At 41.6% G+C, this 26032-nt stretch overlaps 1 protein-coding gene across 3 annotated transcripts in view; it reads right to left on the bottom strand.

Moving 5' to 3' along the window:
* The window catches only part of LOC124169509 (homeotic protein ultrabithorax-like), a 447372-nt gene that overhangs the window by 136984 nt on the left and 284356 nt on the right, over positions 1-26032 (bottom strand). For all 3 annotated transcript variants that reach the window (XM_046548144.1, XM_046548151.1, XM_046548155.1), the window contains one exon: positions 15117-15665. In XM_046548144.1, the coding sequence (XP_046404100.1) occupies positions 15295-15665 (371 nt within the window). In that variant the 3' untranslated portion in view covers positions 15117-15294. The remainder of the gene's footprint in view (positions 1-15116; positions 15666-26032) is intronic.

The following is a 26032-nucleotide window of genomic DNA, read 5'->3' as shown; positions in this document are numbered from 1 at the left end:
TTTCTAAGTAATTAAAATTTAAGCATTGAAGATGAAATACAAAGTATGGAGATGAAAATGATGAAACCTTCATATTTTCTAGCATTTTTATTACCACACGCTCAGGTACTGTTTAGCTCAACTTCCCAGGAATTACCAAAGTTTTCCATGAGCTCGCTATAGAAATCAGTATCAGGATGTTTTGATATCGCAAGCATTCATTACTTTCAGGAACCTTCTACATCCTGCAAGGTATATTTTATGGCTTTATTTGGAGGAACACTATATTTAATAATAAATCAATTGATCAATTTATTAATTTAAAACACTGTTTAAATGTAAGTAAAATTTGCACAAAGTTTGAGGTACATTGAGTGATTGATTGATTTATGCCCTCTAATTCGACAACAGATGCCTCACATCCCGAATCTACTGCGGTTGAAAGTAAATTTTTCAATAAGCCAACCAATACAGGATGCCTGAAGTATATCTGCTGTGGTACTTTATCGGCACTATTTCGTTTGTCTCTTTATTCTGAGCAGAAAATTTCCCATCTTCAGTTGTTTTTGCTAATTAGATCTGTGTTTGTTGCCATTTGCTGATAAGTTATGAGAAAATGGTGATGAGTGAAATGCTATCTACTTTGGTTCTCGATTAATATTTTATAAAATTATGAGAATATAAGAACTATTTACCATATAACCATTGGGAGAAAGAATTATCATCGTATTATATACAGAATTTCTTAAGAGTGCTTAACTTGCCTCGGAAGGGTTTCATCACAATATTCACAAAGGAACAGCGATTTGAATGAACTCAACAACGATTGATACTGAACGAACAATTGGTATTTCTTACCTTATTACTAGTTATTAAATGATATGATATCTAGTTATACACACAGTAGGACGCTAAGAGTCTAAGAGACGGGAGGTGGATGGTATGTTTGTTTATCTTAACGCTGGGAACAATTTATACGCTCAAGATATTTTTGAAATAACATAGATCGTGCAACGAAAAACTGTCGAATAAAATAGTTCCAAAATTCACCAACTATGTCCGACTATGCTATCCCTCCTAAATAAGAGTTTCATATCACTGACCTTACAGTCTACTAGATACCTTTTTGATCTCCAAACGTTTCTACCCCTATTCTTCTAATCCCACTTATCTCAATTTTAAAGTATAAATGGAAATAACTAATACTTTCAAGGGTTATTAACACCATGAAAACGGTGGTGAGCCGCTGAAACTGGTAGGTAACAAAGAAACAGTGAAAACTGCAAATGATCTAAAACTGTCATTCCCAAGTGCACGATTTATTCTTTAACTATAATTTTTATACCAGTTCACGCTATAGAATACCACGCAAGCCTGTCAACATTTACTTGACCTTAATCTCCGTGTGCTGAAGTCTGTTTACTTCTTCAGAATCGGAGCGGCATTGTGAAAAAATACCATATATTCTTCATGCTGAAAACATTTGCTCAATAGTCATCAAGTCTTTTCAATAGTCATCAAATCTTGTTTTATTATCATAATGAAGAACGAAATGTGTACTTTTTTCGAAAAAAATAACCAAAATATTGCATCCTCATAGTTTCCTGCCAATCAATAACATTGCCTGCATGCAATAAGAAGCGCAAGAAAGGAAAATCAAATCACACAAGGATTTGACTTGATCAAAAAAGCCACTAACAATCTTTCGTTGTGAATTTGAAGGAAACAGCAGTGGAGCCATCGCGTAGCCACCCTCAACGGCGAGCCCTCTGCCGAACACTGCTCCCCACGCTCGAGGACCGCAGCGTTCCCTACGGGTAGCGGAGAACTGCTGAACTACGAGATGCTTGACACCCGAGCGAACACTCGTTTCTCAGTCAGCTCCACTACCATGCGCTCTGTCGTCCATTCTGGGAACTTCGTCGAGGAATGGCTTCCATCAAACTGTCGTCGCCATTATATCAAGTCTTGTTTTATTTTCACAATAAAGAATGGAATGCGGGCTTTTTTCACGATATGTAATAAAATTTGAATCTTATAATAACACATAATAATTAGCGATGTTTTGCCAGCAGGAAATATGCTCGTTTCGCCAAAATTTCAACGAATAAAAAGTCTTCTAATTCCCACTGTCCAATGGAAGTTACCCACAAGTAGTTCCGAGTTTCCCCCGCAGGTGGTAGCATTGAGCAAACTCCAACGATCGACCAAGCAACGAGCGACCCGTTACCAGCGATTATTCAGGAAGCCGGAAAATCTTTTTGTTTCGAAGGAACATATAAGTTACATAACAAGTGCTCTAATGACCGAATTTCCTGGGCACCGGCGGGAAAATAAGATAAGAGCTCCTTTTCATCTGCAATATATTGTCTATAAAGATAGTTAAAGCTAGCACAAAACAATGGATCCAATCACTATCTAATTGAAAGTCTTAAAAATAGATCTCAAGAGGGTCGCAAGAAAGTTGATATACAGCGCGCGCCTTGCGAATGAGACAAGGCGCGTACAAGAAGTGCTATTGGAGACAATAGTTAGGGGACATAATCGAGTGGGTGGAGGGTAAAAATAAACTTAATAAGATGAGAAAGAAACCGCTGTGGACAATTTGAGGAACGGCGGGGTTTGCGATGATCTAACAATGAAACTTTTGAAAAGAAAAGGGGAAAGGAGTGTTCAGATACTGATGGTACAAAGAGGAGGTTAGCGAGCATGCGAGTGAGAGGCGGCGTAGGTGGAGGAAGACAAAAGAAGGCGGGGAGGAGTGATGCGGAAACTTGAGTAACGACCTCGAGTCCTTCCCGTGATTCCAACGGGCTTCATTATTCGCTTCGAATCAAATATGTACTTGCTCATACCTTGTCGAACTATTGCCAGTTACTATGTACTTTCAATTCGCACGTCTCTCTTCTCTACTTTACTCACGCAACACCTCCTGAATCTTCTGCGAAGAGTAAAACTAAACGTGGGGACGCAGCAAAACAAATAGCCTCTCTAACAGCATGGCGTTAAAATATTCAGACTCTTACGTAGGACACAACCGTTATCAAAATCGTAATCGATACAATAACCCTCTTCACATAGCCAATAATATGCAAGCCTTGCAGAGGCAATCTCTAACCAAAAATAAAACATTCCCCTCCCACCACGACCCGTTTTATCTCGACCACACAGATTGACGGTCACAAAGGCGCCCATTCGTGCGATACAAACAGGACCACCAGCTATCTGAAGGCTTTGGGCAGCCAAGCACACGGGCCACTCAACGGTTTATTTAGACTGGCACAAATCTCTTCCGGCTTGGAGAATAACGTCGCCAAGGAGACAATAACTCGGTCCATAGTAGAAACACCCACACTCCTAACGCTATCGCTGACAAAGAGAGCTGCCCATCCAACAGGGAAAAACTCAGAAACGAAGCTGGAACGTTATCAGTGTATACGACGTCAAAGATTGAGAAGATAAGCCGAAGAACAAAGAAAATTGATAATGACCACAAAGAATGTAGGATATTTCACATGTCTTCGCAGACTAATGAAGTAAAAGATGGTCCTAGAGCTGAAAATGTACAAGAATAACATTTCCTTAAATTGAAATTTGTGTATAAGAATAGTAGAAAGCAACGAGGAACTTGTAAAAAGCCATTTATACTGCGTAACTTAATTCTAAGACTTAACATTTCATTCTAATTTTTTTATAATTAAAAGAAAACAAAGTCAATGTTGCTATCATTATGTGGCAAAGGAAAACATTTCAACCGTTAATACACAAATGATGGCGCTAACGATCATCAAATTACAATAGAAATCCAATAGATGGTAGTCCACTTATCATTCACAGATTGAGGAAATTATATTGGGACTACTTGAATCAGGGATGGCAATCGATTAGTGATAAACGGAAATGGATTTTTACGGAAGGGGAAAAACAGCTGATGGGAAGCGAAATGGTGATGGGCATTGAACGAATATCGGTGACCTCCGAGTCGAGGCCTAGAGGGAGGACGAAAGAGGAGAGGGTGGCAGTAAACAAGGCGGGGGATGCATGGGGAGTGCGAAGGAAGTGCGACCAAAGGGAGACACACTAGGGGGGAAGGAAACAGAAAGATTTTCGACGAGAAACCACGAGGATGGGAAAAAAAAGACCACTTTTAGTGCATGTGATCCCTTGTGACTCTCATTCGGCAGTGTGAGAGAGCAGCGACCCATCCTCCCCACGCACTCAGTTTTACGAGCTGTTAAACGGCTTTTAAAGAGGCGCTGCTGGAACCTTTTGGGCCCCTGCAGAACAGACCTTACCTCTGGTCGTTATTACGCCATTTATAGCCTCCCTAGTACTCACCCCAAACTCCCGCACACTCCCGTGCCTCGCCTTCCGGGGCATTCTGAACCCAGCACGCGCCCAACAGAAAACCCTTTTAAACCCTTTCGCGGGAAACTTAAGTGGTGCAGAGAAAACTGTGAATGGCACGAGTCTGCTAGATGAAATGCTGAAGTGACGCGAGTGGAAGAGGCAAAAGGACGGTGCCCTCTAGTGCCATGCGCGCCCAGGTCCTTCTATTACACCTTTCTTCTGCCCATATTGGGTACTATTTCCTTCAACTATATACCCACTACTTGACTGAACCAATTTATTTCTTAAAACAAGTGCTCTTAAATTAAGTTAAATGGGTCATTGAAGATTCGGACCCTTTCCCTTTAAAAAATGGGAAGTGATATGGTCGTTTAAGTCATTCACATGATAGACGATTCCGTTCCCGAGTGATAAAACAAATCCTATCAATGATTTCCACAACCATATCCTTTTCATCTCACACCGTCCGCACCCTCTACGCTCATTAGACTCCTCAAAACCTTTAAGGTAGCAATTAAACGAGGAGGCAAATCGTTCTTTGTTTATGAGCGGGGAAACCAACCAAACCCCCCCGAGGGAGATGAATGAGGATCGATGGAGGAGAGGGGGTGAAGGGTTTAAGGGGTTTGGCGGTGTCAAAAAAATCGGAAGAGGAGAGAAAAAGAGGAATCAGCCAATTACTTAGGATTGGGAAAGTGGGCAGGGGATAGCTAACGATGTGTGAAACCGATGCAATGTCCGTGATAATGACACCGAGCTTGAAGTTATTATGGGCCACACGAAAGGACTTGGGGGAAGGGGTGAAGGGGAAGGGTTTTTAGCGGGTGGAAGAGGGAGATAAAAGGAGGCGTGGCGCCAAAGGGGAAGAATAAATAATCTCCGGATGCTGAACAATAATTAACAGCCCGGGAACAAGGAGGTGGTGCTGGTGACTCGATTTATGGCAGTCGCCGAGGATTCCTCAGATCTCAGTGCGGCACTCAGTATACTATGTGGGTAGCCTCTAGAAAGGTGCATCACCTTCAACGCTCGAGTTCAAAGGTTGAAAAAAACATTCAAAGGATGCAGCTGAAACGTTAGGAAGTCGGTCCTGCTAAAGGGGACGACAAGGGTCGGAGATTTTCAAGAGGGGACCCCAATGAAAACATACGTAAGCCGAAAGAATGAAGGCTACAAACTGGAGACTTATATGAAACATTAATGCTAGAAAGTGAAAATAATAATAATAGAAAGTAAAAATTCAGAGTCATGAAGGGCGTTGCTCGATTCATTATCATAATATTCGTAATTTTCAACTATCCATCGATTTACTTTTATCTACAGGTTTTAAAGTCAGAGACGTATTAATTACCAATCAAAGCTATAAAAAAACAACAATGGTAAATTAGGAGTGATAAATCACGCTTATGCATTAAAGTTAAATTTACTGAACGTACTCTCTGTATACTAATTTACGATTGGAAGAAAGAGAGAAATGAATGATACTTATTTTTGTAATATACCCAAAATGAAACTTTAAAAAATGAAATTTGCAGTCAAATATATGTTGAAAGAATGAATTAGATCAGATCAAACCATGTGAATCGATAACTTTCGAATACAACAAGGACCCATTATCTTCTACCTTTCCTCCTCAATGGCCACAAGACACGTCGTCAACTTGTGGAGAGAAGACCCGAAGTACATACATTTGCAAATATACGTTCGGTATCCCTTTTTTGCGATACGCCCCCGCCCATTAAAACCTGTTTCCACTCCTTTCCCAATAAACCCAAGCAGTCTCACACACTCCATCCTTTCTCCCTTTCCCCTCAAAACTCCTCTCACTCGACCTTAACTGTTTCCGACATTTATTCGGCCATTATGAGTGTGCTTCGCTTTATATCGCAGTTGTAAACGCGATGAACCCACGGCGAGCCTCGTGGAGGATATCAAAACAAACCATAAAACTGCAGTTACGTCGCCATTACGAAAATAGTGCGCAGGCTCCACCCCACTCCTGGGCACCAGACGCTTCCCCATCCCACGACCCCAAACACTTTCCCTGCGCCCTCACCCTCCCCTCCGCGAATAACCAAAATCTTCCCTTCCCCTACTTCGCACGTTCGTTCGAACTGGCTCGGTCGGCTTGTGGAAAGGGGAGGGGGCGCATTCAGGGGAAGGGAAGAGAGGTGGGGGCAAGGCTGCTTCCCAAGAGCAGAGCAGGTCTGGGAGTTTTAACCGTTTGTGTGGAGTGAGGAGGTATTGAGGGGGGAGAATAAAGGGGGGCCAAAGCAGCGTTGCCAAGTGTCCTCGCGCCACCAGTGTTTAATTTTCCCTCATTCTGCTACCAGAATCGCCCTGCAGAGAGCGTAGCGCTCCCGCGACGATCGCCTCTCCACCTAGGCGGCGAAACCCTGAACTTCTTGGAGCGACCTGCCGTGTGAGGGGGAGTGGGATGGGGTTTTAGCGATGCAAGCGCCGGGAGCGGAGGGGCACGCAAGCACTACACGGACCGACGAGCTAGAGAGAGCACGTATTTTACTTTTTAGCGTGCCTTAGAGGGTAGTGAGAGTTTCTGCAAGGATTTCAGCGAGGGAATTGCCGTTCGGGCTTTATTTCGCAGTTTCACCGTCGTTTCCCGAGTTTCTGGCTCCATAAAACTGTGTCATTCCGGGTAGGGGACTGTGAACACTCCACCCACCCACTGGATGCGACCGAAAAAGTTCCCCCACTTGCCGTCTATACATAATTCCTGTTCTCCCCAACTCCTTTCATCACGCAACGACGTTCTATATTCCATCAAAAGAGTACACTAGTGTTCCGACTATCCACTCCGTATCGCACCGATGGCGCGAGTTCAAATATTCAGTTCGTGGAAAAACAACGATATGGGCATTCATGACCGTACCACTCGTTTAAATCTGATAATTGAAAAGAAAATTATGATTGACGTCCCTCTACTTAAAGCACGGAATTTAATGAGTCGATTGGAAACAACGTAAACACACTTTAGGTTGATTGGTCACTTTTAAATCTCATCAGTTCAAAAATTAATCGTCAAAAATGACCATTTAAATGCTTAAGTAAGAATATGAATGGTAATAAAAATAAATAAGGAAGGCATTTGCGGTAGATTTACACTGAACATAATAAGCGAAACATCTTAGTTAGAGGTGTGTTACATTAGATTAGAAATTAAGGAAATTATAATTGCTATAGGCTATAGGCAATATATTAGTAAAATGAGACATTGCAATATTTCCACTTAGTTACTGAGTTGCAATATTTCTTCTGAGTTACTGAGTTACTCAGTGGAAATATTGCAATGTCTATTTTACTAATATGAAAAACTTCCACCATATCGTGCCCAACATCATACAAGATATAGGCAATATACAAAATAAAGCAGAAACGAAATGCTTAGGGTCAAAAATTAATTCATATCCGTCGTATACCGCGAGGCTTTACACACATTCATTCTACACCTGTATATACAAGCATTTTCTACGATAATGAGAATCTGCTGTTATTTATACGATTACAAGTGGCAAGAGCATCTAAATTCACTGCATGGCGCAGCTATCATGGAAAAATAATCTTATCAGTGATATATTTATTCTGCGAGGCAATTCGCTTTTATAGGCGATATCAAAGATAAAACGCTTCGAGAAATAAAACTGCTATACTCTAAATAAATATGTAAACCATCTAAAGTGACATCAGGCCATTCATCAAAATGCTAATTTTTTAACAAGAATAACTACCGTCTGCATTCGAAAGGATGAGAGTAATATTTGTAATAGAAAAAATACAGTCGCAAAGTGTTATATGCTATAAAAGATAATGTAATTACTTGACCAATTTCAACGTTTAAAACAATTTATTTATTACAATTTATAAAATCTCCGCGCAAAAATAAACCGCCAACCTAATTAAGACTTACAAAAAATACAAAAATAATTTTCCCAACAAGTTTTAAGCCTAGAAATGACGTCCTCCACAGCAATAAAATGATATTCTCGACAATTTGCATGAAATAGAGATCGATATTCATATTCACTGAGCTGATATTCTTTAAAAGTTAACGACATTGCTACATGAAAATATATTTTACGCAATTGATAAAAGAATGAAATAAATTCATTCACTTAAACATTACCTATAGATCAAAAAATCAAAATAAACAAAAATCACAAAGTAAGGGCTTTGCTATGCCGTGATAAAATGTGATTTAAACTGAAATGAAGGGAATTGTTGTCGTCAAGTCAAATGATATTGACTTTTGGGGTATTTCTTGGAGAGTCAATTGAAATAGAAAAGACTGTTGCCACAGAAAATGAATTAATAAATATTTAGATTATCGGAACGCAATCTAATTTGTTACGCCAAACATAATACGTTTATTTCTGTTTTCTATATTTCCAGTAATATTTTCTTATATTTAGTAAGGCTAACATTGTTTTCCATTCTACTTACTAGGGGGACTTATATCCCCCAAAACATTAATGAAATGAAAAAAATGCAGCGGGAAACATATAGGCGGTAATGGATGAATGAGAATCAGGTTTCATAAGTGGCATTTAAAAAAGAAATCTATGACTGATATACTATAAATACTGAATGCCAAAAACAACCCAAAGATTCATCGATTCATTTATTTATTTTAGAGTTTCAACATTTCAAATCTTGAGAGGCACATTGCTGGAAACAGAGTTTCATTAACTTACAGTATGAAGAGAAGGATAGAGAAATGTGCCCGAAATTCATCAAAAATCCCAACCATTTAAAGAGTGGATAAAAAACTATGATATGTTCAACCAACGACTAAATTTTCGTGATTTAAAGCGAAAATCGCTGTACATGTATATGGATACACATAGATCACGACAGTAGTATTCAGAAAACAGATACCTAGATATAAATAACGGGAGCTGTCCCCGATCGGGAAATTAATGAAATTCATGACAAAGAAATCAACTGGGCATAACTTTTTATTGAAATTTAAATGGCAGCAGTTACAAGTGTGCATGCTAAAAGATTATCACCTGAATGTTTCCTGAACTTAGAAATAAGTTCACAAAACTTCAGTTTTCTGGCATCACATGAACCTAGAACTTTATTTTCATGCTAGCTCGTCCAATTATGGTGATCGACAATATTTCTAAGGTTCTATGTGTTTGGAAATTAATGCACCATGAAAACATATACGTAAAGCAAACAAAAGTAGGAAAAGATATTGACTGCATTGAAAATAAAATACATATCAATCTAGTAAAGAATAGGTACATTGAGAATAAAAATGATCAATAACTTGCATTCAGTTGGTCAATGCGGTAGTCAGGTGCTATATACAAGGAGTATCATTCCGAATTGGAAATAAGAAATGCAAATTTAATGAACTAGTTTATACTTTATTTGACAAAAACTTAAGTTTATAGTTTACATTTTTTCTTTTTTACATAGGGTTACCCAAAAATCTTCATCAACGCTCTAAATGTACCCAACAAAAACAAAATACGATCCCCCATTAATAATTTACGCAACATAAATAACATTGAAATGGAAATTAACCAATTAATTTAAAATAAATATCATGGAGAAGGAGGAAAATATTGCCCTAATAAATCATGAGCGCTATGGGTAACGGGAAACAAACAGAATTGGTGAGTAATTTCTTGGCAAAGATTTTCATCTTTAAAGCACGAATTAATATTCGAGATAATTACAAAAACCTGCGGAAAGTGGGAAAATAAAAAAAAATTAATGAAATAAGTCGCTAAGTCATCGTGTTGCCTCTAGCAATAGGCTCCACTGAGAGATTAAAATAATAAAAACATGCAAAAATACAACTAAAAATACCTCGAATATCTATGATCTGGTATGAATAACATACTCTTTTACAAATGGATTATCCGAACACTGCTGGCTGCGAATGATAAGAAAACATCCGTGCATGCTAACACACTCCAAAAATAGCAAAATCTAAACGCATGCGTCTTAATAAATGATATTCCAGCGATAAATCGTGCACTAACTTGTCTACCGACTCAATGAGTACTACTAATTACGCTCAAAGGAATATTTTAGTTAACTTTATAGCTTAGACGCAACTACTCTAGGCTTAGAACGGCTAAAATTATTCCAAGGCCACCACGGAGTGCGTACACTTCCACACGCCCAAACATTAAGCATGACTGAATTATGCTCCCTCAGTCCTCTTCTCCCTGATTCACCGCCCCTAATCGAAATGCCTTGTCGAAAGTAATGAATGTCTCCCTCCGGGCCTCGCGGCCCCTTTCATGCAACATTCAAAACTCACTTTACACCCTTTTCTCACAATACGTCGTTCAGAAAACACACCGACCCTTCAATACCACCATCCCTCTCACTCATTCCTACTCTCCTACTTTACAAGCCGTGCAGCCGCCCTTGCTGACTAAATCCCTTGTGTGCTCTCTCTCGGAAATGGAGTTGTCAAAACTGATGAGCATTGGTGGGAAAAGAGCGGCACGACTGACGAATCCGATCTAAGCATCCACCCCCTCCCCCAGTACTGAATTCAGCTCATCACGCCCACCGTCGTAGGTACATGCATTGAGATCGGCACGGGCCCTACCACCACCACTGGACCATGGCAGCATCACATAATGGCCGTTCTGGGAGATCACGGATGGGTAGTCATAAGAAGCGGGTGTGCTTCGTAAGGAGGACGGAAGGGTGCGGGTGTATGGCCCACGAGGAGCAGGGGCCCAGGACGCAAGGATGGTCCCCAGAGGACCCCACAAGGTTCGGGGGCGTGCAGGGGGGGAGGAGGTGGAGACATCTGCAGGCGATCGGAGGCGGCAGGGCGTGGCGTCACGCATCGATTGGCAAACCAATAACAAGCGGGAAGCGACAACGACAATGAAATATTCAGTCGAAGTTATTCAGCCGGGGACCCTGGACTGGGGCTGTCAATGGTGTGCTCACAATGGGCAATCAGGCGGCCAGTCCATTTTGGGCGCGAGCTGCTAAAATATGAAAGCAAGTGAATTGAAGCCCCGTTTTTAATGCGGCGAGAATACATTTTTTCGCGAGTGGGCGAGCGCGAGCAAGCATCTGTCATCGTTGCATTGAAAAATTGTGCGCGGCCCGATTGACAGTGACATATTCATCGCGTGCGCGCCAGTTATTCCGATGGCTTGTTATTCCTAGCAAGAGAGACATAATCTCGGGGCGTAATTTAAAATTCTGCCCGTGATGGATAGACGAGACCTGTATCTTTGAATGAGGGGAAGCTGTCGATAGTATAAATTGCGCCGTCATTCATACATAGAGGGAAAACCCACTGATAAATAACTGCAAAGTAAGCTTCTTTGAGCCTCAAGAAACTTGCATTATCACAGGAGACAATAGAACAAATGGAACACTTGCAACAAATCAAACTTCAGGGCAGATACCATCTATTGCCTACAACTCATTTACGGACGACTGCTTACCGTCGTTCACTGCCAACCGCGCAAAGTTTCGCCGCAAAAGAGTGTGTTACGGGCATGATCCAAGAACTTTTACATTCGCGTCAGGCTTTTGATACGCATCTGTGACGGTGCATATGCGAACTGAACTCCTCGGTACATCTCAATTATAGCACTTGAAAGAGATCTGCCGATGACAAGGGGGTAGTAAGGGAGAGAAACCCTTTGCATAATCATTAGGAGTATTGGGTATTACCATTTACATAACCATTAGGTATTATCAGACTGTTGGAAGGCAGTAAATCGCATGTCTAATAATGTATACTTCTGCATAATGCATTCTGAAACGATTTTATCTCAGGAAAGTGTTCAAGAAGCCGATTGAAATCAAAATTCAGCATTAAAAAAAGTTCAGTTCGTCAAAAAGAGAGACACATCAGAAAGAGAGAAGCTGATTCAGGTGTAAATAAGGATACATTGATAGCCAAACTATACAAAGTTCCAGAAGAATATTTTACAGTTTTACGATCTCTATGCAATGCATTAAATACGTCTAACAAGGCACAGTTGCCAAATTACAGATGGAAATAAGCCGTTAATGGTGTTTCTTCAAGGAAATGTAACGTAAAGAACATCATGTAAGTATCAAATTCTCTTTGTTGCTGAGACTGTATGACCTGAGGTTTCCGTTTGTTACTTCTTATTTAGACAAGTACGCAATGGCTGTTAAAATGAAGGCCAAACACCATTTGTAACCCTAGAAACGTTATACCCATGTATGCTTAAAATCGCTATAAAAATATGGATACTCAATAAAATAATTATTATTCAAAATATAATTATCTTGTCGGCAAGTAGCTTCATAGTTAATGCTTTTAGTTTTTAAATGATTATCTTTGGGTTAAAACACGTTCACCTTCAAAGCAATAGTGAACTTCGGAAACACTTTTAGAGATACTATTCTATGAACTTCTCGCTTCAAAGATTTATAATTTTTCTCCGCAAATGACCCTGAATCACCATGGCGTGTGCCGGTTGTTTCCGCACCCATCTTAAAATACGACTGCATTAGAAGCAAGAGTGGTAGGGCTGCAGCCAGGCCCACGAACCGTAAAGCCTCGTCAAGCGCTGCGGCCGAGTGCGTGGACGAAGAAGCAGACCCAGCCGCGCCGTCGAGTCTGGCTGAGAATTATTCAGAGCTCCAAGTCACGGAGAAGGCTGCGAAGGAATCACGTCTTGCTGTTCACTCACGCATGCGCCGAGTCTGTTTTCTTTTGTTTCCATTTTTTACATTGTTTTTGCACTTCGGCTTCCCAGCAGCTGACCGCCCTTTGCGCATTCTCGTCCAATCTTTCCAGTCCTTGCCTTCCACGAAGTTTACGAAATGAGACAGAGAGACGAAGTCGAGTAGAGGAGTAAAACAATCGGTCTCCCCTTTGAGAAAACGTAATTTTTCTTCCATTCTCACCCTCTTCCTCCAAACAAACGTCTTTTGCATGATAAATGGACTTTAAAAAGTGTTACCACGCGTGATAAAATGTCCTCTCATCGCGTCAAGACGAAAACGGACATCGGTATTTACGGAAAACCTGCCACCGATATTTTTAACTTGGATCAAATGTGGTGAAGAAAAGACGGATGGAGAGAAAAGATCAATCATAATGAGACATTTATGTAATGAAAAGGCATATCCCAACCCAATGGTAGCACCTACAAGCAAAGTATTAAAGTATCATTTTGTTTTATCAGTCGATAAATAATGACCTCAAAGAAAAAATAAATTGATCTCCTTAGTATAAAGAATTAAAAGAAATTGACCCGTAATTTTAGTTTAAAAGAGAAGAATAGATGGGCTAGAGATAAAATTAACTCAATTAAAAGAACAGCATGGTAGTTGTAGCCATTTAAATTTACATTCTATTCTTTGTCGATGCATTGATCATTATCAATTTTGAAATAGGTTTCATGAGAATCTTCTTTTATTCAAAATGATGAAAACGTTCGACTTTTTAGTACAGAATACCAATCCATTTTCATTGCTTGAACTATAATTAAAATACATTTTTGGAATTTCCATATGAGTTTTGCAGTTAAATTATGATTACCTATTCTAATTATTGGAGTGAATATATGCCGTTTAGACTACCCGTAATTTTATTAGGTAAGAATAAAATGCCTAGAATGCTAAATAATGATAATCAGGAATATAAAATCAATAGTTTTAATAGCGAGGGCAGAATCTCATAGAAAAGGTTTCGAAAGGAGGCATCAATGAATTGAGAAGATACAGAAGAATTTATTTTATGGACCCCATAATTTTATTACTAGCGTATTCGCAAGAAAATATAATAGTAAACCTAACCTATCGCAAAATTTTATTTGGCGAGTATGTTACAACCAATTGTGACTCATAATAAGTTTGTATACCTTAACTCAAAATAGACGCATCTTATGCAAATAATAGATGAACCATCTAACTCAAGCGTGTATATGATTACGGCGAGAGAATATAAGGCGTATTTTATCTACATATTCATAATACCGAAGAAAGATTATGCATGATATAGGTACAAGGATGTTTTAGGTATAATATGGATTTGCAGCAATCGTACGCATATAAAATATTGTGATTGAGAGAACAAGAGTATCACTAAGTTTAAGCAATGGCATACTTCATATCAGTGAAAAATAAATGACTGAATTGATATATACTTCTCCAAGAATTTTAAGTCTCAGGAACATTCCGATCATAAGCCCATTGCCGGTATATATCATGCTCATGCAGAGCCATTCCTATCATGCGGCGATCTGATAAGCTTTAACCCCTTCATAGTCCATGCAAAGAAGACAAAAATGTCCCTCAATCGCGGTACCAAAGTTTAATTAAGCAAGTAAGTATTTCTTCAAAGAAAACACACGTACCAGAGGCATAATTTTTTATTAACGGGTTCGTCAATTGTTGTTATTTCAAGTTTAAAATAGTCCAACTGAACAGATAATAAAATGGACTTTTAAAATCACAAAAAGCTTCATAACAAATCAAACAAATAATTAAACGGGGATTAAAAATTAAAATAAGTAGGTGGGGATTAAAAGCAACATTTTATCATTTGAGTATTTAATTTTTATCTCTCTTATTAATTAGAGCATTTCTCTGTTAAGAATTTTACTGTTTCGGATAGCTTTAAATGGTTTAATTTTAAATGTAAATTAGCCCAAAAAATACCAGAACGCAAATTACCCGGGAAATGTTACGCCATTCTTCAAACGCAAGATTCAAAAGTACACCTCCGGTACGTATGTTGCGAACAAGAGAGTGAGAGAAATGGACAAAAATCAACATGCGCTTACCTTTAGTTTCCATGGTCAGCGCCCCATCCTCGATGAATCCCCATCCGCCGGGCCTCGGTGTATCCTGGCAGACGGGGTGCGAGGGTGCGGTGCGGAGGCTGTGGTGCGGGGGGGCTGGTGGCGACTCTGGAGCTTAGATGGGTCGGAAGGGGCAGTGGGGGCCGGCGGGGGCTCTATCCTAGTTGGGGCCTCCCGTGTGGTCTCCGCCCCCGCCCACACCGCCGGCGCCCGCCACCTGCGGGTTGCCTTGTTGCTGCTGCTGCTGTTGGACGGCCGCCGCTGCGGCAGCCGCCGCCGCTGCCGCCTTCTGTGCCTGCGCCTGCTTCTCCTGCTCGTTGAGCTCCTTGATCGCCTGGATCTCTTTCTTCAGTTTCATCCTCCTGTTCTGGAACCAGATCTTGATTTGTCTCTCCGTGAGACAGAGGGCGTGAGCCATTTCGATCCTCCTCCTCCGTGTCAGGTAGTGATTCGTGTGGAACTCCTTCTCCAACTCGAGCGTCTGGTACCGCGTGTACGTCTGCCTTCCTCTCCGGCGCAAACCGTTGGCTCCTGAAACGATTAAGGATGAAAAAGACCCATTAGACGCAATTTGCTGCAAAACCTTGCATTTCTTTCAAAGAACACGGCTGACATCAATATCGCTATGCTACAAATAAATTAATATATGAGACACATTCGGTTGAATCTAAAATACTCAGACCCACATACTCCTTAACAGTTTTCTTGTTGTAATGGAGAGGTTAAGCTAACACGTGAATAATTCCAACTTCAAACTCACAAAACAACAAAATTAACTTCGCCAGCATGAAACTTCAAGGGACCACTGGGCAGTATCTAACCGGATAAGAGGCTCAGTCCATGGAACTACCAGCGACAATTCTCGAAACAACAAACCCACATAACTGAACGGACGTGAACAAGAATTCTCCCGAGCTCACTCCCCTCCAGAATGAAGCTTAATGCTACCACTCAGCACACCCCTCAAGACAACCCAGCTTCTCCCGTAAGTATTACACGACGGAAGGAACAAATGCCACCGCTTCCAGCGTATGAGAGGGGAGCTTGTGGGGTGGCCGGGCATTAAAGTCACCTCTCGCGCAGTTTATATGTTCGGCGAGTGGGAAAGTGCCGCTCCAGAGTTATTGCCACAATTTCCCTCCATCAAATTGGTTGTCCACACCATACCTCTGAAAAAAGGTCTTGCAAAGAAAAATTTTGCCCCACGGGTCAGTACTTAAAAAAATTGCGCGTTCAAAAGCCCCTCTAAGCAACAGGAATGCAAGCAATGAGAAACCGGTAATCCCTTTCGAACAGTGGACAGGCACTAGCTGACGGTCAAATCTTGGCCCATGAGTCGAGGGCATGACCTCAGATATCACTTGACCACTTGGAAAAATTTCTTATAACTTAACTAAAAAATTCTGCGCGATAATTGAGCACCAACCTTGGATGCGCGGCTATTTGCGGCAGTTTTTTGCTTGTGAAGAGATGGAGTTGGCGGATACTACTTTGACAACACTTCGGGGACCGTTTTATCGTGAGATTGCTTTAATGGCGGCCATCGTCTCAGAGGGAAGAGATAAGCAGTGCCGCGTTGGGAAAAGAAGTTCGGTCATACTTTATTGCGGATCGTTAACGTGGAACACGAAGAATAAAGCGTGGTAAAAGCACACGCTATTTCAACGCAGAGGATTTCACGTGTTTATTAAGCCTCGGCCGAAGCTTCATCGGTCTCCCCACCGTACACATGTTGTATCCGACCAAGAAGTTGAATTCCGGCTCGTATAGCAATATATTTATCTTCGATCTCAAGACTTTGACACAACATTTTCCACTTCATCGGCCTCGGAGCCGCAGGCGGTCCCCCACTCCAATGTTTCTCCCCCAACCTGTTATGCATATTCCTCGCTGGCTTTACCAAGCGATAAGCTATTTTACTCGGCTCGAAAAAAAAAGAAATAAGGACAAAAAGGACTGTGGCACAGCAGTGGCTACGAAAGGCTATGATGTATGTGGAAGTTTCTCCTCTGTCGCGTGAGAGGGTAAGAGAATATAGCCGGGGCGGGGTTGGTGGTTGGAGGAGTTGATCAGAGGGGGTCCGGTGAGGTGGGGTGGGCAAGATATGAAGAGGAGGCAATGGGAGTGGAGGATGTGGCGCGCACTCACACGACACCTCAATGGGAACGGAAGATGCCGAGGAAAGCGGTGACTGGTCCATAAGCGAGAACGCTTCCCCATTGGATGAGGAGTTTTAACACGAAGACTGGCCAAGACTGAGCGTGGGTCGGGGGGTGGGAATTAAACTCATCAAGGACGCCCTCTGAAGAGCCGAGAACTCTCTCGCTTTGCTGAGGGAAACGGAAAAAAAGAGAACAAATTGGCCTTAAGAAGTAGAAGGAATATGAAAAGAGGGGAGGTGGAAGCGGGTTGGTTATCAGGACGAATGTAAGCGAAAACGGTTAGGGACAGTGGAGGCAATTTAGCCTCCCTGGTAGGAAAATGTTATTCATAAGGCCGACGGCAATTTTTACCTTCCCTTTTCAGTGTTCGCACAAGGAAAAAAGATATTCCGGATCTCACTTCATGGTAACCGATAAGGAAATAGTTCTCCAAAGTGGCGTACAGCTGGGGGTTTATCATTACTAGATAAGCATTGAACTGTAACTAGTAGGCGCTTATCCTTAAAAATTAAAAGTCATTGGTATTCATATCTAAAGAACAAGGAAATATTTCACTTCTTTTCATCCAATTCCACGAGAAAAATGTCTCTAAAGAGCGTAGTAACCCCAGCGCAATCCATCATATTACAGCACGAGCAAGTTTTCAAAGATTTAGGATGTGGATTTGACGATAAAAATGGGTAATTGGCAATAAAATATCAGGAAAACTGGTAGCCAGGCATGGAAATGTGATTCGATGTATTTATGATGGCAGATCGATGGAAAGGAAGATAAACGGCGTTTCCCGAGGGCGCAATCGAGCCTAAGGTGCTCCCAGCTTCTTGGATGGATTAAGAGGGGTGGGGAACGGAAGGGGGCTAACGGAAGGAAGGAGAAAGGGAGGGAAACAGAAAAGGGTGGATATCGAGGAGGAGGGAGGCAGAATATCCAAGCGCGGTTACCTCTCCGAAAAGGCAAGGCGTTCCTCCGCTGAAAGAGATATCAAAAGTGAGAACGAAATGAAAGCAACACGAACGCAGGCTTAAAACTTACAACCAACTGACAGGGCTCAAGATCCAGTTTACTTGGGAAGGAGGGAGCGGAGAAAAAAATGTGGAAGAGAGTAGGAGGCGGAGGAACCAGTGAGGGACGAGAAAACGCGGAGAGGATTTATATAAACGGCCAAGGATCTTCCTCAATCTCCCCCTTCCCTTCTAACAGCCTCGCCGACATCTATGGACGAAGCAATCGGGGAACGGCATCGAAAATATAGCTTTGACATGAGCAGCGCGCTGCGAGGGGTATCGGGGACGCTGACTGGGAGGGATTACCTCGGAGGTATTCGGGGGAAAATTAAAAAAAAAAGAATAACGAAAAACGGAGGCGGCGACGGTGTGAGGAGGAAATGAGGGTACTTGGGAGGGGGGGAGGGTGGAGGGGGAAGATGAGAGGATCAGGGTCGGCTGGCTGGCTGTTGCGTGGTGGACCCCGGCAGGCGGAAAGACGATTACCGACTCGAGGCATATAATCATTCCTTCTCGGGCCGATTGAGACGCCATCCCCGCAGCATCTCGTGATGTTTTCCCAGCCCCGCCCACCGAGCATCGCAAAACACTCTTCCATGTTATGCGTGGCCTTCCGGTCCTTTTCAATCCCGTGGCGGGGTGGAGGCGATTTGGGGAGGGGGAGATGAAATGGAGGCGGTAATTGAGGGGGAAGTGGGAAAATGGCCACATGATGACTCCATCCGAGCGACGGACGCCGCGGTTTGGACGGCCACAGAATTCCCCCAACGTTCCCGTTCAAGGCTCACCTGAGGTTTTTCAAAGCTATATCGATGCCTTTCATCGATGGACGCTTTGTTACATATGTGTGACTTGAAGATGGAGAAAAGATATACCGAACCTAAAAATCCAACAGATCTGGAATGCAAATGAAAATAAGTGTGAATTCAAAACTTTCATCAAGCATTGAAAAAAGGTACTACTACCTAAAGGCTGGCTGCTGCGAATTTGTACGGTGAATTAGGTGTTAAAAAACATACCTAGGCGGATACAATAAAGAAAAAGTATTCATATTATTGCAGATTATTTGATAGTCCAGATCATTTGATAGAATAGGAGGAAAATGGAATCTACGGAATATTTTAAAGAACAATCTGTTCGACTTTTCAATCACTATGCAAGGAATGTGGTAATAGGATATCTGTCAAAGAATAATTTCCTGTTTCTATTCATCGAATGAAGGCATCAGAGTACATAGGCAAATATATCAAATATCGTAGGTGAGGAAGAATTTTGACAGAACGGTCAAAGCACCGACGTACATGCTTGAGTGAAGCTTACTTATACCTCATCGGAAAAGGCGGTTATTATGAAAGAGGGAGTTTTAATGATGACGTCTTGACAAGACGAAGATAACGTAGTCATAAAATTAATGCAAGTCCGCTGCACTGAACGAGATTAAGTCGTCAGTTTAACATGGCAGTAAATAGAAATGTCGAGTGCCCTGCGTGGAGTGAACATGCCAACCAAAATCCGGTACAAGCTCACGCGGAGCGGGCAATTTCCGTGGGCGAAAAAGAAGAAGAGATCTGGAAAAGTACATGGAAAATATGATTTAGACGAGGCGTAGCTAAATGACTGCTTATCACGCACATTTTACATGGATCAAGTAATGAAAAAAGGAGCAGTGTAAGATGAAATTTCTTCGGACCGTAATGAAAAACATATGCATAAACATCGAAAATTTCCGAAGCTAAAATTAAAACCGAGGTTGAATGAGGCAACAAAACACTGATACGAGCGACCTACTCTTTTGAATGTGTTTACATGATTGATAGAGTCTAATTAAATAGGTTATACATCTTTAAATAACGAATTCATTAAATTTATCTTCCAATGAAAACATTCCCACTTCCTTTCTGGCACAAAAATGTATTTAAATAAGGGTAAGGCTAAGGAAATGTTTCACCATCTTTTTGTTCAATTTGCAATTACCAACCTAAATTTTTTCACCTGATATATAAGTTGACTATGCATTCAATGTGTTTCTCCAAAAAGCGTGCATTCTACGTGCATTATTATGAACAATAAAATACAAACTAGCGATGCGTGTTCTCATTAAGTCGTTGAGACACTAATCGATCATAAGTCCTTAGTCATTTCTTTCCTCTAGAGCAATAGTGCTTACTTATCATTAGGTAATCAAGTTTAAACATCAGGGGGGGAAAAATTTTTTTCGAGATAAAGAGCAGCCTTTTATAAGCAAATGTGTGCAGAATTAGGCGGAATAAATCAGACGGGGTGAGTTGTGGGGTGGGGTTCGTGGAAGGAGGCGAAGGGGTTGCAGGAGGAGAAGAAAGGGTCGACTGAGTCGAGGGTTTTTTGGGGCCGGGGCTCCAGGGGGGGGGAGAAGAAGGGGATATTTTGCTCCCCCCTTCCCTGTGAGCTTCTCCGCTGCCTGAGGTGGTCCAGAGCCAATATTTGCTTCGGAGAGGAGGAGATGGAGGAGATAAGGCAGGATTCACGGCGAGGCCATCCATTCCTTTGGCCTTCTCGTAAAAGGAACAACGCATGCGAGAGAGAGGGTCTGCGGGGGAGGAGGGAAGGGTTTTAGGACGAAGAACGGCCGACGGGGCGACGAAGGGAAACAGGGTACAGGAACAATGGGGGACCCGGAGGAAAAACTCCGAATCCCTCAAGGGGTTTTACTCATGCTCCCTAACGAATGCTACCGGAGCACTCGGTCGTTGCCAATTATCAAGGTGCAAAAACCATAATAGGACTAAGATGAAATTGGGTTGGCTGGAAATGGAGTTAACAAAGGATAAGCATACATTAAAATCTAAATAAACATATCCAGCTCTGAAGCTGTGACTATATAAATTGGCATTATTTAAAAAAGGTTTATTTAAGAGGGAAAACTCATTATGTGCTCTGCAATACAAATTAATGAATATATAAGACAAAACAAGATTTGGAAAGGCTTGAGTACTATGGGAACACCAATTCTTATTTTTTTTTATATTTGCATTGTTGAAAATTTCTTCAATTTTTTGTTATAAATTTTACAGATTAGCTACGAAATATTTCACGAGGGATTGAAATTTAAAGTTCATAGTAACCAAATAGCGCAAAAATAGTTGAGAATAAAATTCCAGGAATAAGTAGAAAAACGTATAAAAAACTTAAGAAACGTGAGAACAGTTTAACTCACAATATGACCCAGGGCTGATAAAAAAATGTGCTAAAAATTCCGACTTCAACCATAGAATTTTATGAGATCTCATAACTTAAAAACGATATCACACACACAGCTGCTGACGGTGGAACATCTGCTAAGATTTACCATGGGCAGGCAAAATAATTTGTATTTCTTAGATCTACGACCAAAGTGGTAGCATGGCAAATGGGAACGGATAAATCAAGACGTTCCTTGGCCAGGAAGGAACAGCTTTTGATCGCATCGCACATTGAAAGGAGTGAATTAAGTGTAGTCGTAGCGATGTGATTTAATTGCGGAACAAGTTGAAGATTCCGTGCAAAGATATTCTCGAGGAAGAATCGTATTTCAAACTACACTCAGAATTATTGCTTTAGAACTAACCTGGGTAATCGCATTCCTAGGCTTCTGCACGGAAAAGGGACGCTTAAAAAAGTAATTCAGAGCTGCAATTTCGCAGTCTAGAGTGCTTGAGTAGTTCATAAGCACCCAATTTTATCACATACAGATGATAATTGTTTGAAAATTTCTGGAATAAAATTTAAAATAAAATCAAGATATTGATGAAATCCGCAAATAACTCACATTCTCTAAGACATCATTTAAAAATACATCTTTCGAGAATTATTGGAGAAAATTCAATATACCGTGATAAATGAAACCATGTATGCATCTAAAATGAAACTAAGCAATGCAAGAATAGATGGCACAAGAAATGTGTATCATGGTTGTACATCAAATTTGATGGGGAGCTCTTACAAATGTACCAAAGACTTGAGAAGGGATTTAGCTATTCCAATGAAAGGTAAAAACAACTTCGATTGATGCTGTAATGTATGAGCGTTAGCATATTTTAAGACCTAGTGTCTAACTTGCAAAGTGATGTAATATGCTTGAAGCAAAAAATGAGGCCTATTTTGATAGCTTTTTTCACATACATCAGCAAGAATTTAGAGGTTTTACTTCAATAAACGGCTAGTAATGCATTAATTAAAGGGCTCAAGTACATAGATTACTTATAAATTGACCGTGACCATATCTAGCTCAGTAATTAATGGATATAAAATACATGACGCAGCAGAAAAATTGAAATAATGTAAAAATACCTTCTAGGACATTTAGTAAGATGCTTCCGAGAGTAAGCGATAACAGCGACGATTCGATTATCTTGTTGCCACCGAGAAACTTTATAACAGTACGATACATTCTCTAGAGCTCTCAACGACGGAAGGAATGGGCCTATTGAGGACTTTTAAGCACTCCGTTACTAACCCCTCACGAAAGCCTTCACGAGAGACGACACGACGGCGACCGTGCCAATTCGAACACCGCAAGTTCCCAGCCCACATAAATGAGAGGGATTAACTGCTCTCCAGTCTCCCTCGCTTTCGGAGCGCTTCATTTGGAGGTGAGAAACCTGAAGTGATCGGGAGAAAAAAAGAGAATATCGGAATCCGACGGGCAACATTCCCTCCTCCCCCGGCCTCCCCTTGAACCCCGCCCAGTCTCTCAAACTACGATCACCGAATCCAAATGTGCCACTTACCGGCGAAGGCGAGCTTTTCCCGCAAAGACTCCTCCATCTCACCGATCGCAGACCTCATGGGGCCGAGATAACACGATAAGTGGGCACGCAAGAAGCCGCAGCACATTCCTCCTACAGCAGGGATGCGGCCCGGGACTTCGCTTGGTCTTGCTCCGGGCGACGATACCGAGGGTGATGTTGAGTCGTATGGCGGCGGGACGAGGAGCAGCGGAAAATCCGGCCCGTTGCAGCAATCCATCGCGCGTGGAAGACGTCGATTGAACGACGATACCGAACTGAGACGGATATAGACCGCGAGAGGTGCGACTCTTGTGTGGATCGGCGATCGAATAAAAAATGTCCACGATGAACCGACGGCCGTGAAGTTATTCCCTCGAGATCAACTCTCGAAATGATGAGGAATGACGGGGTTGGTGTGGGAGCGATATAAAAAAAAAATTCCGGCCCTCCCCGTTGTGATTCAGCCGGAGTCACAACGATGAGATGGCGTCCTTCGATGCACAGAGAGGAGTGAAGGAAGACTTTGACAGCGACGCCTCAAGACAATGAGAATGCGGGTGAAGAGGCGAGGAGGGATGGGAAAGAGGAAGGGGGGTTTGGGTTCGCGGGGGAGGGGTGGGGGCAAGTCGCAAACGCTGCCGGAGTGGGTGGATGGCTCGTTGACGTGTGGTGGGCGGTGGGAAAGAGAAGAAAAGACGGATGAAATGCGAAGTGGGAGCGAGAATAGTGGAAAGGCCAGCGATGAAGGGAAGATCCCGAACAGCGCTACTCGCAAACGAGCGCGGTAAACTCGGGAAAAGTGTCCGCGAGAGAGTTCTTGAAGGAGAGATAAAGGTTGACTGGCTCCGTTGGAGGAAGCATAGGCAGGACGTTTTTAAAAGACCTGTCGACTCTCAGCACTACGGAGGGAAAGGGTGCAAGTGGTTTGCTCGGAAGGGAACGGATTCCGTTGAGCAGCGGAAGGAGATAAAAGCCGAGAGGAGAGCGGAGGAGATGCAGTCGCAACTTCTCGGCTCCACATTTACAGGAGAGAGGAGACACAAAAAATGTGCGGTAAGGATTTAACTGGAGAGGCGTTGTGGGCTAGGGGTGGGGAAGCTTCAACGCCTCGTGCGTGCAATCGCGCCTCCTTCAACCGCAAGACCAGGTGTGGATAATGAGCAATAAGACGTGAGGTGAAGGATTTCCCACCTCGGACACAAACCACTCCGCCTACCGCCTATACTGTGCGAAGTTTTATGTATAACACGTCTTCTCCCCTTAAAGACTGCTCAGTAGGATCAGGAATGCGCGGCAGTGAGCAGCTAAATGCGTTATTAGGAAGGTATTAAACTTTAAAACACTGAAGCCAGTGTTGAAAGATCTAACAGAAAAAGTTTCGATTGCTCAACTGAGTCCATACTAGAGCTTTAATACTTAAAAACCATAGCAAAGACTACTTCTGGATAGGAATGGCAAGTACTTGGGCTATGCATAGAGAGTTTATGAATCATAATAATCATTTTCAGGAAGCTATAGCAACTATCGTTCCGCATCGAGAGTTCAGCTTTAACCTGTAATAGGCAGTGTATTGCTCCATTAAGTCAAGGAAATGACTACCCTGCTTCGATAAGATAAGTGCGGCTAACAAGCTTACTTAAACCATGCTGTGGTCTGCCTCTCATGCTCAAAACATTATCTGGCAAAGTGCAACCACTCATGGAGAGAAAATGAGTGTACATGTTACACTAGGCACCATTAAACCATGTTTAGAGACAATAAATCTCCTTCCCATTAATGAAGGAGTATAATGGACTTTTTGTGGATATTTATTTCAATCCACAATCACCAAAACGTGCGTACTAAAGAGATAGTTAATGCTCTAAGACTCCCATAGCATTTTCTCCTTGGCTCCTTCCTAGTGCCGACTTAATATTTATCTGTTGAAGCACGCAAGACTATAATAAAAATCACCCCTCACCCGTTCTTTCCAAGAACTGATGCATGAAATCCATACTCATACAAGTAATATGAAATTTAGTGCCAGGAATGTCACGGTTACAGGCATTTTACCCACTAAATTCTCGGATTTTATTCTTAATACTCATTCTGAATACTCAGAAAGACTATTGAATCTATAAAATGGTATAAATACTAATTACCACATGATAAGAAATAAAAATACACCCTGGGAAAATTATTAGAAGAATTACAGAAAAAGTGAGTGAGTGATAAATTGACATAGATGCATATAATAAACGCTCCTATAGTATTTCTGCATATCACACAATTACTTATACCACTTATTTTTTACAGAGCGCGACCCGAGTTGCAATGAATTATCATCATTTCCAGGGGAAAATTATAATAGAATGCCACAAAGTTAATCAAGAGGTAGTGAATTTTGCTCCTATAATCCACTACCTACCTAATTATCAATTATTTCCTTCCAACATAACTCGAGTATGGCAATTTAGAGTACATATATAATTACTTTTTGGGGTCCATTACTCAAGGATGTGGAGGAATGTCCTTAAGTATGGGAGGAACAATTTATTTTTTAAAGAAGGAAAAGCGCAACGTTCTATTAGTTACTTAGAATAATTTAAAAAAAAAATTGTCAGTGAGAAAACTCATCCACTTATCAGGATGTCAATCTGTGAACAAAATGCTTCGAAACAACAGATATTATAGCAGAAAATGACGGAGTTCTACGAATACAATCAAAATTAATGCGTAATTGATTCGTGGGAAAAGATAACCATGGCAAGAAATAAATGTGGGGTTCGTCTTTTATGTAGTATTTTTCTTCTCTAGAGAGAGGTTCTTCGTAACATATACCCTAGTCCAATTTTAAGAAAGCAAAGAGCGTGTGAATATTGCAAGGTCAGAGAAGAATAGTAAGAAAGATTGGCAAAGGGCGAGAGGCATAGGCAGAGTAGATAGGGAAAGAGGAAATTCCACTAATATATTCCCTGGGAAAAGTGTAGGGAGGAGTACGATGATAG

Source organism: Ischnura elegans, chromosome 1 (genome assembly GCF_921293095.1).
Source record: "Ischnura elegans chromosome 1, ioIscEleg1.1, whole genome shotgun sequence".
In the NCBI taxonomy this organism is placed as follows: domain Eukaryota; kingdom Metazoa; phylum Arthropoda; class Insecta; order Odonata; family Coenagrionidae; genus Ischnura; species Ischnura elegans.
The sequence above is the reverse complement of the archived record's forward strand: the minus strand, read 5'-3'. Positions and strand labels throughout refer to the sequence as shown.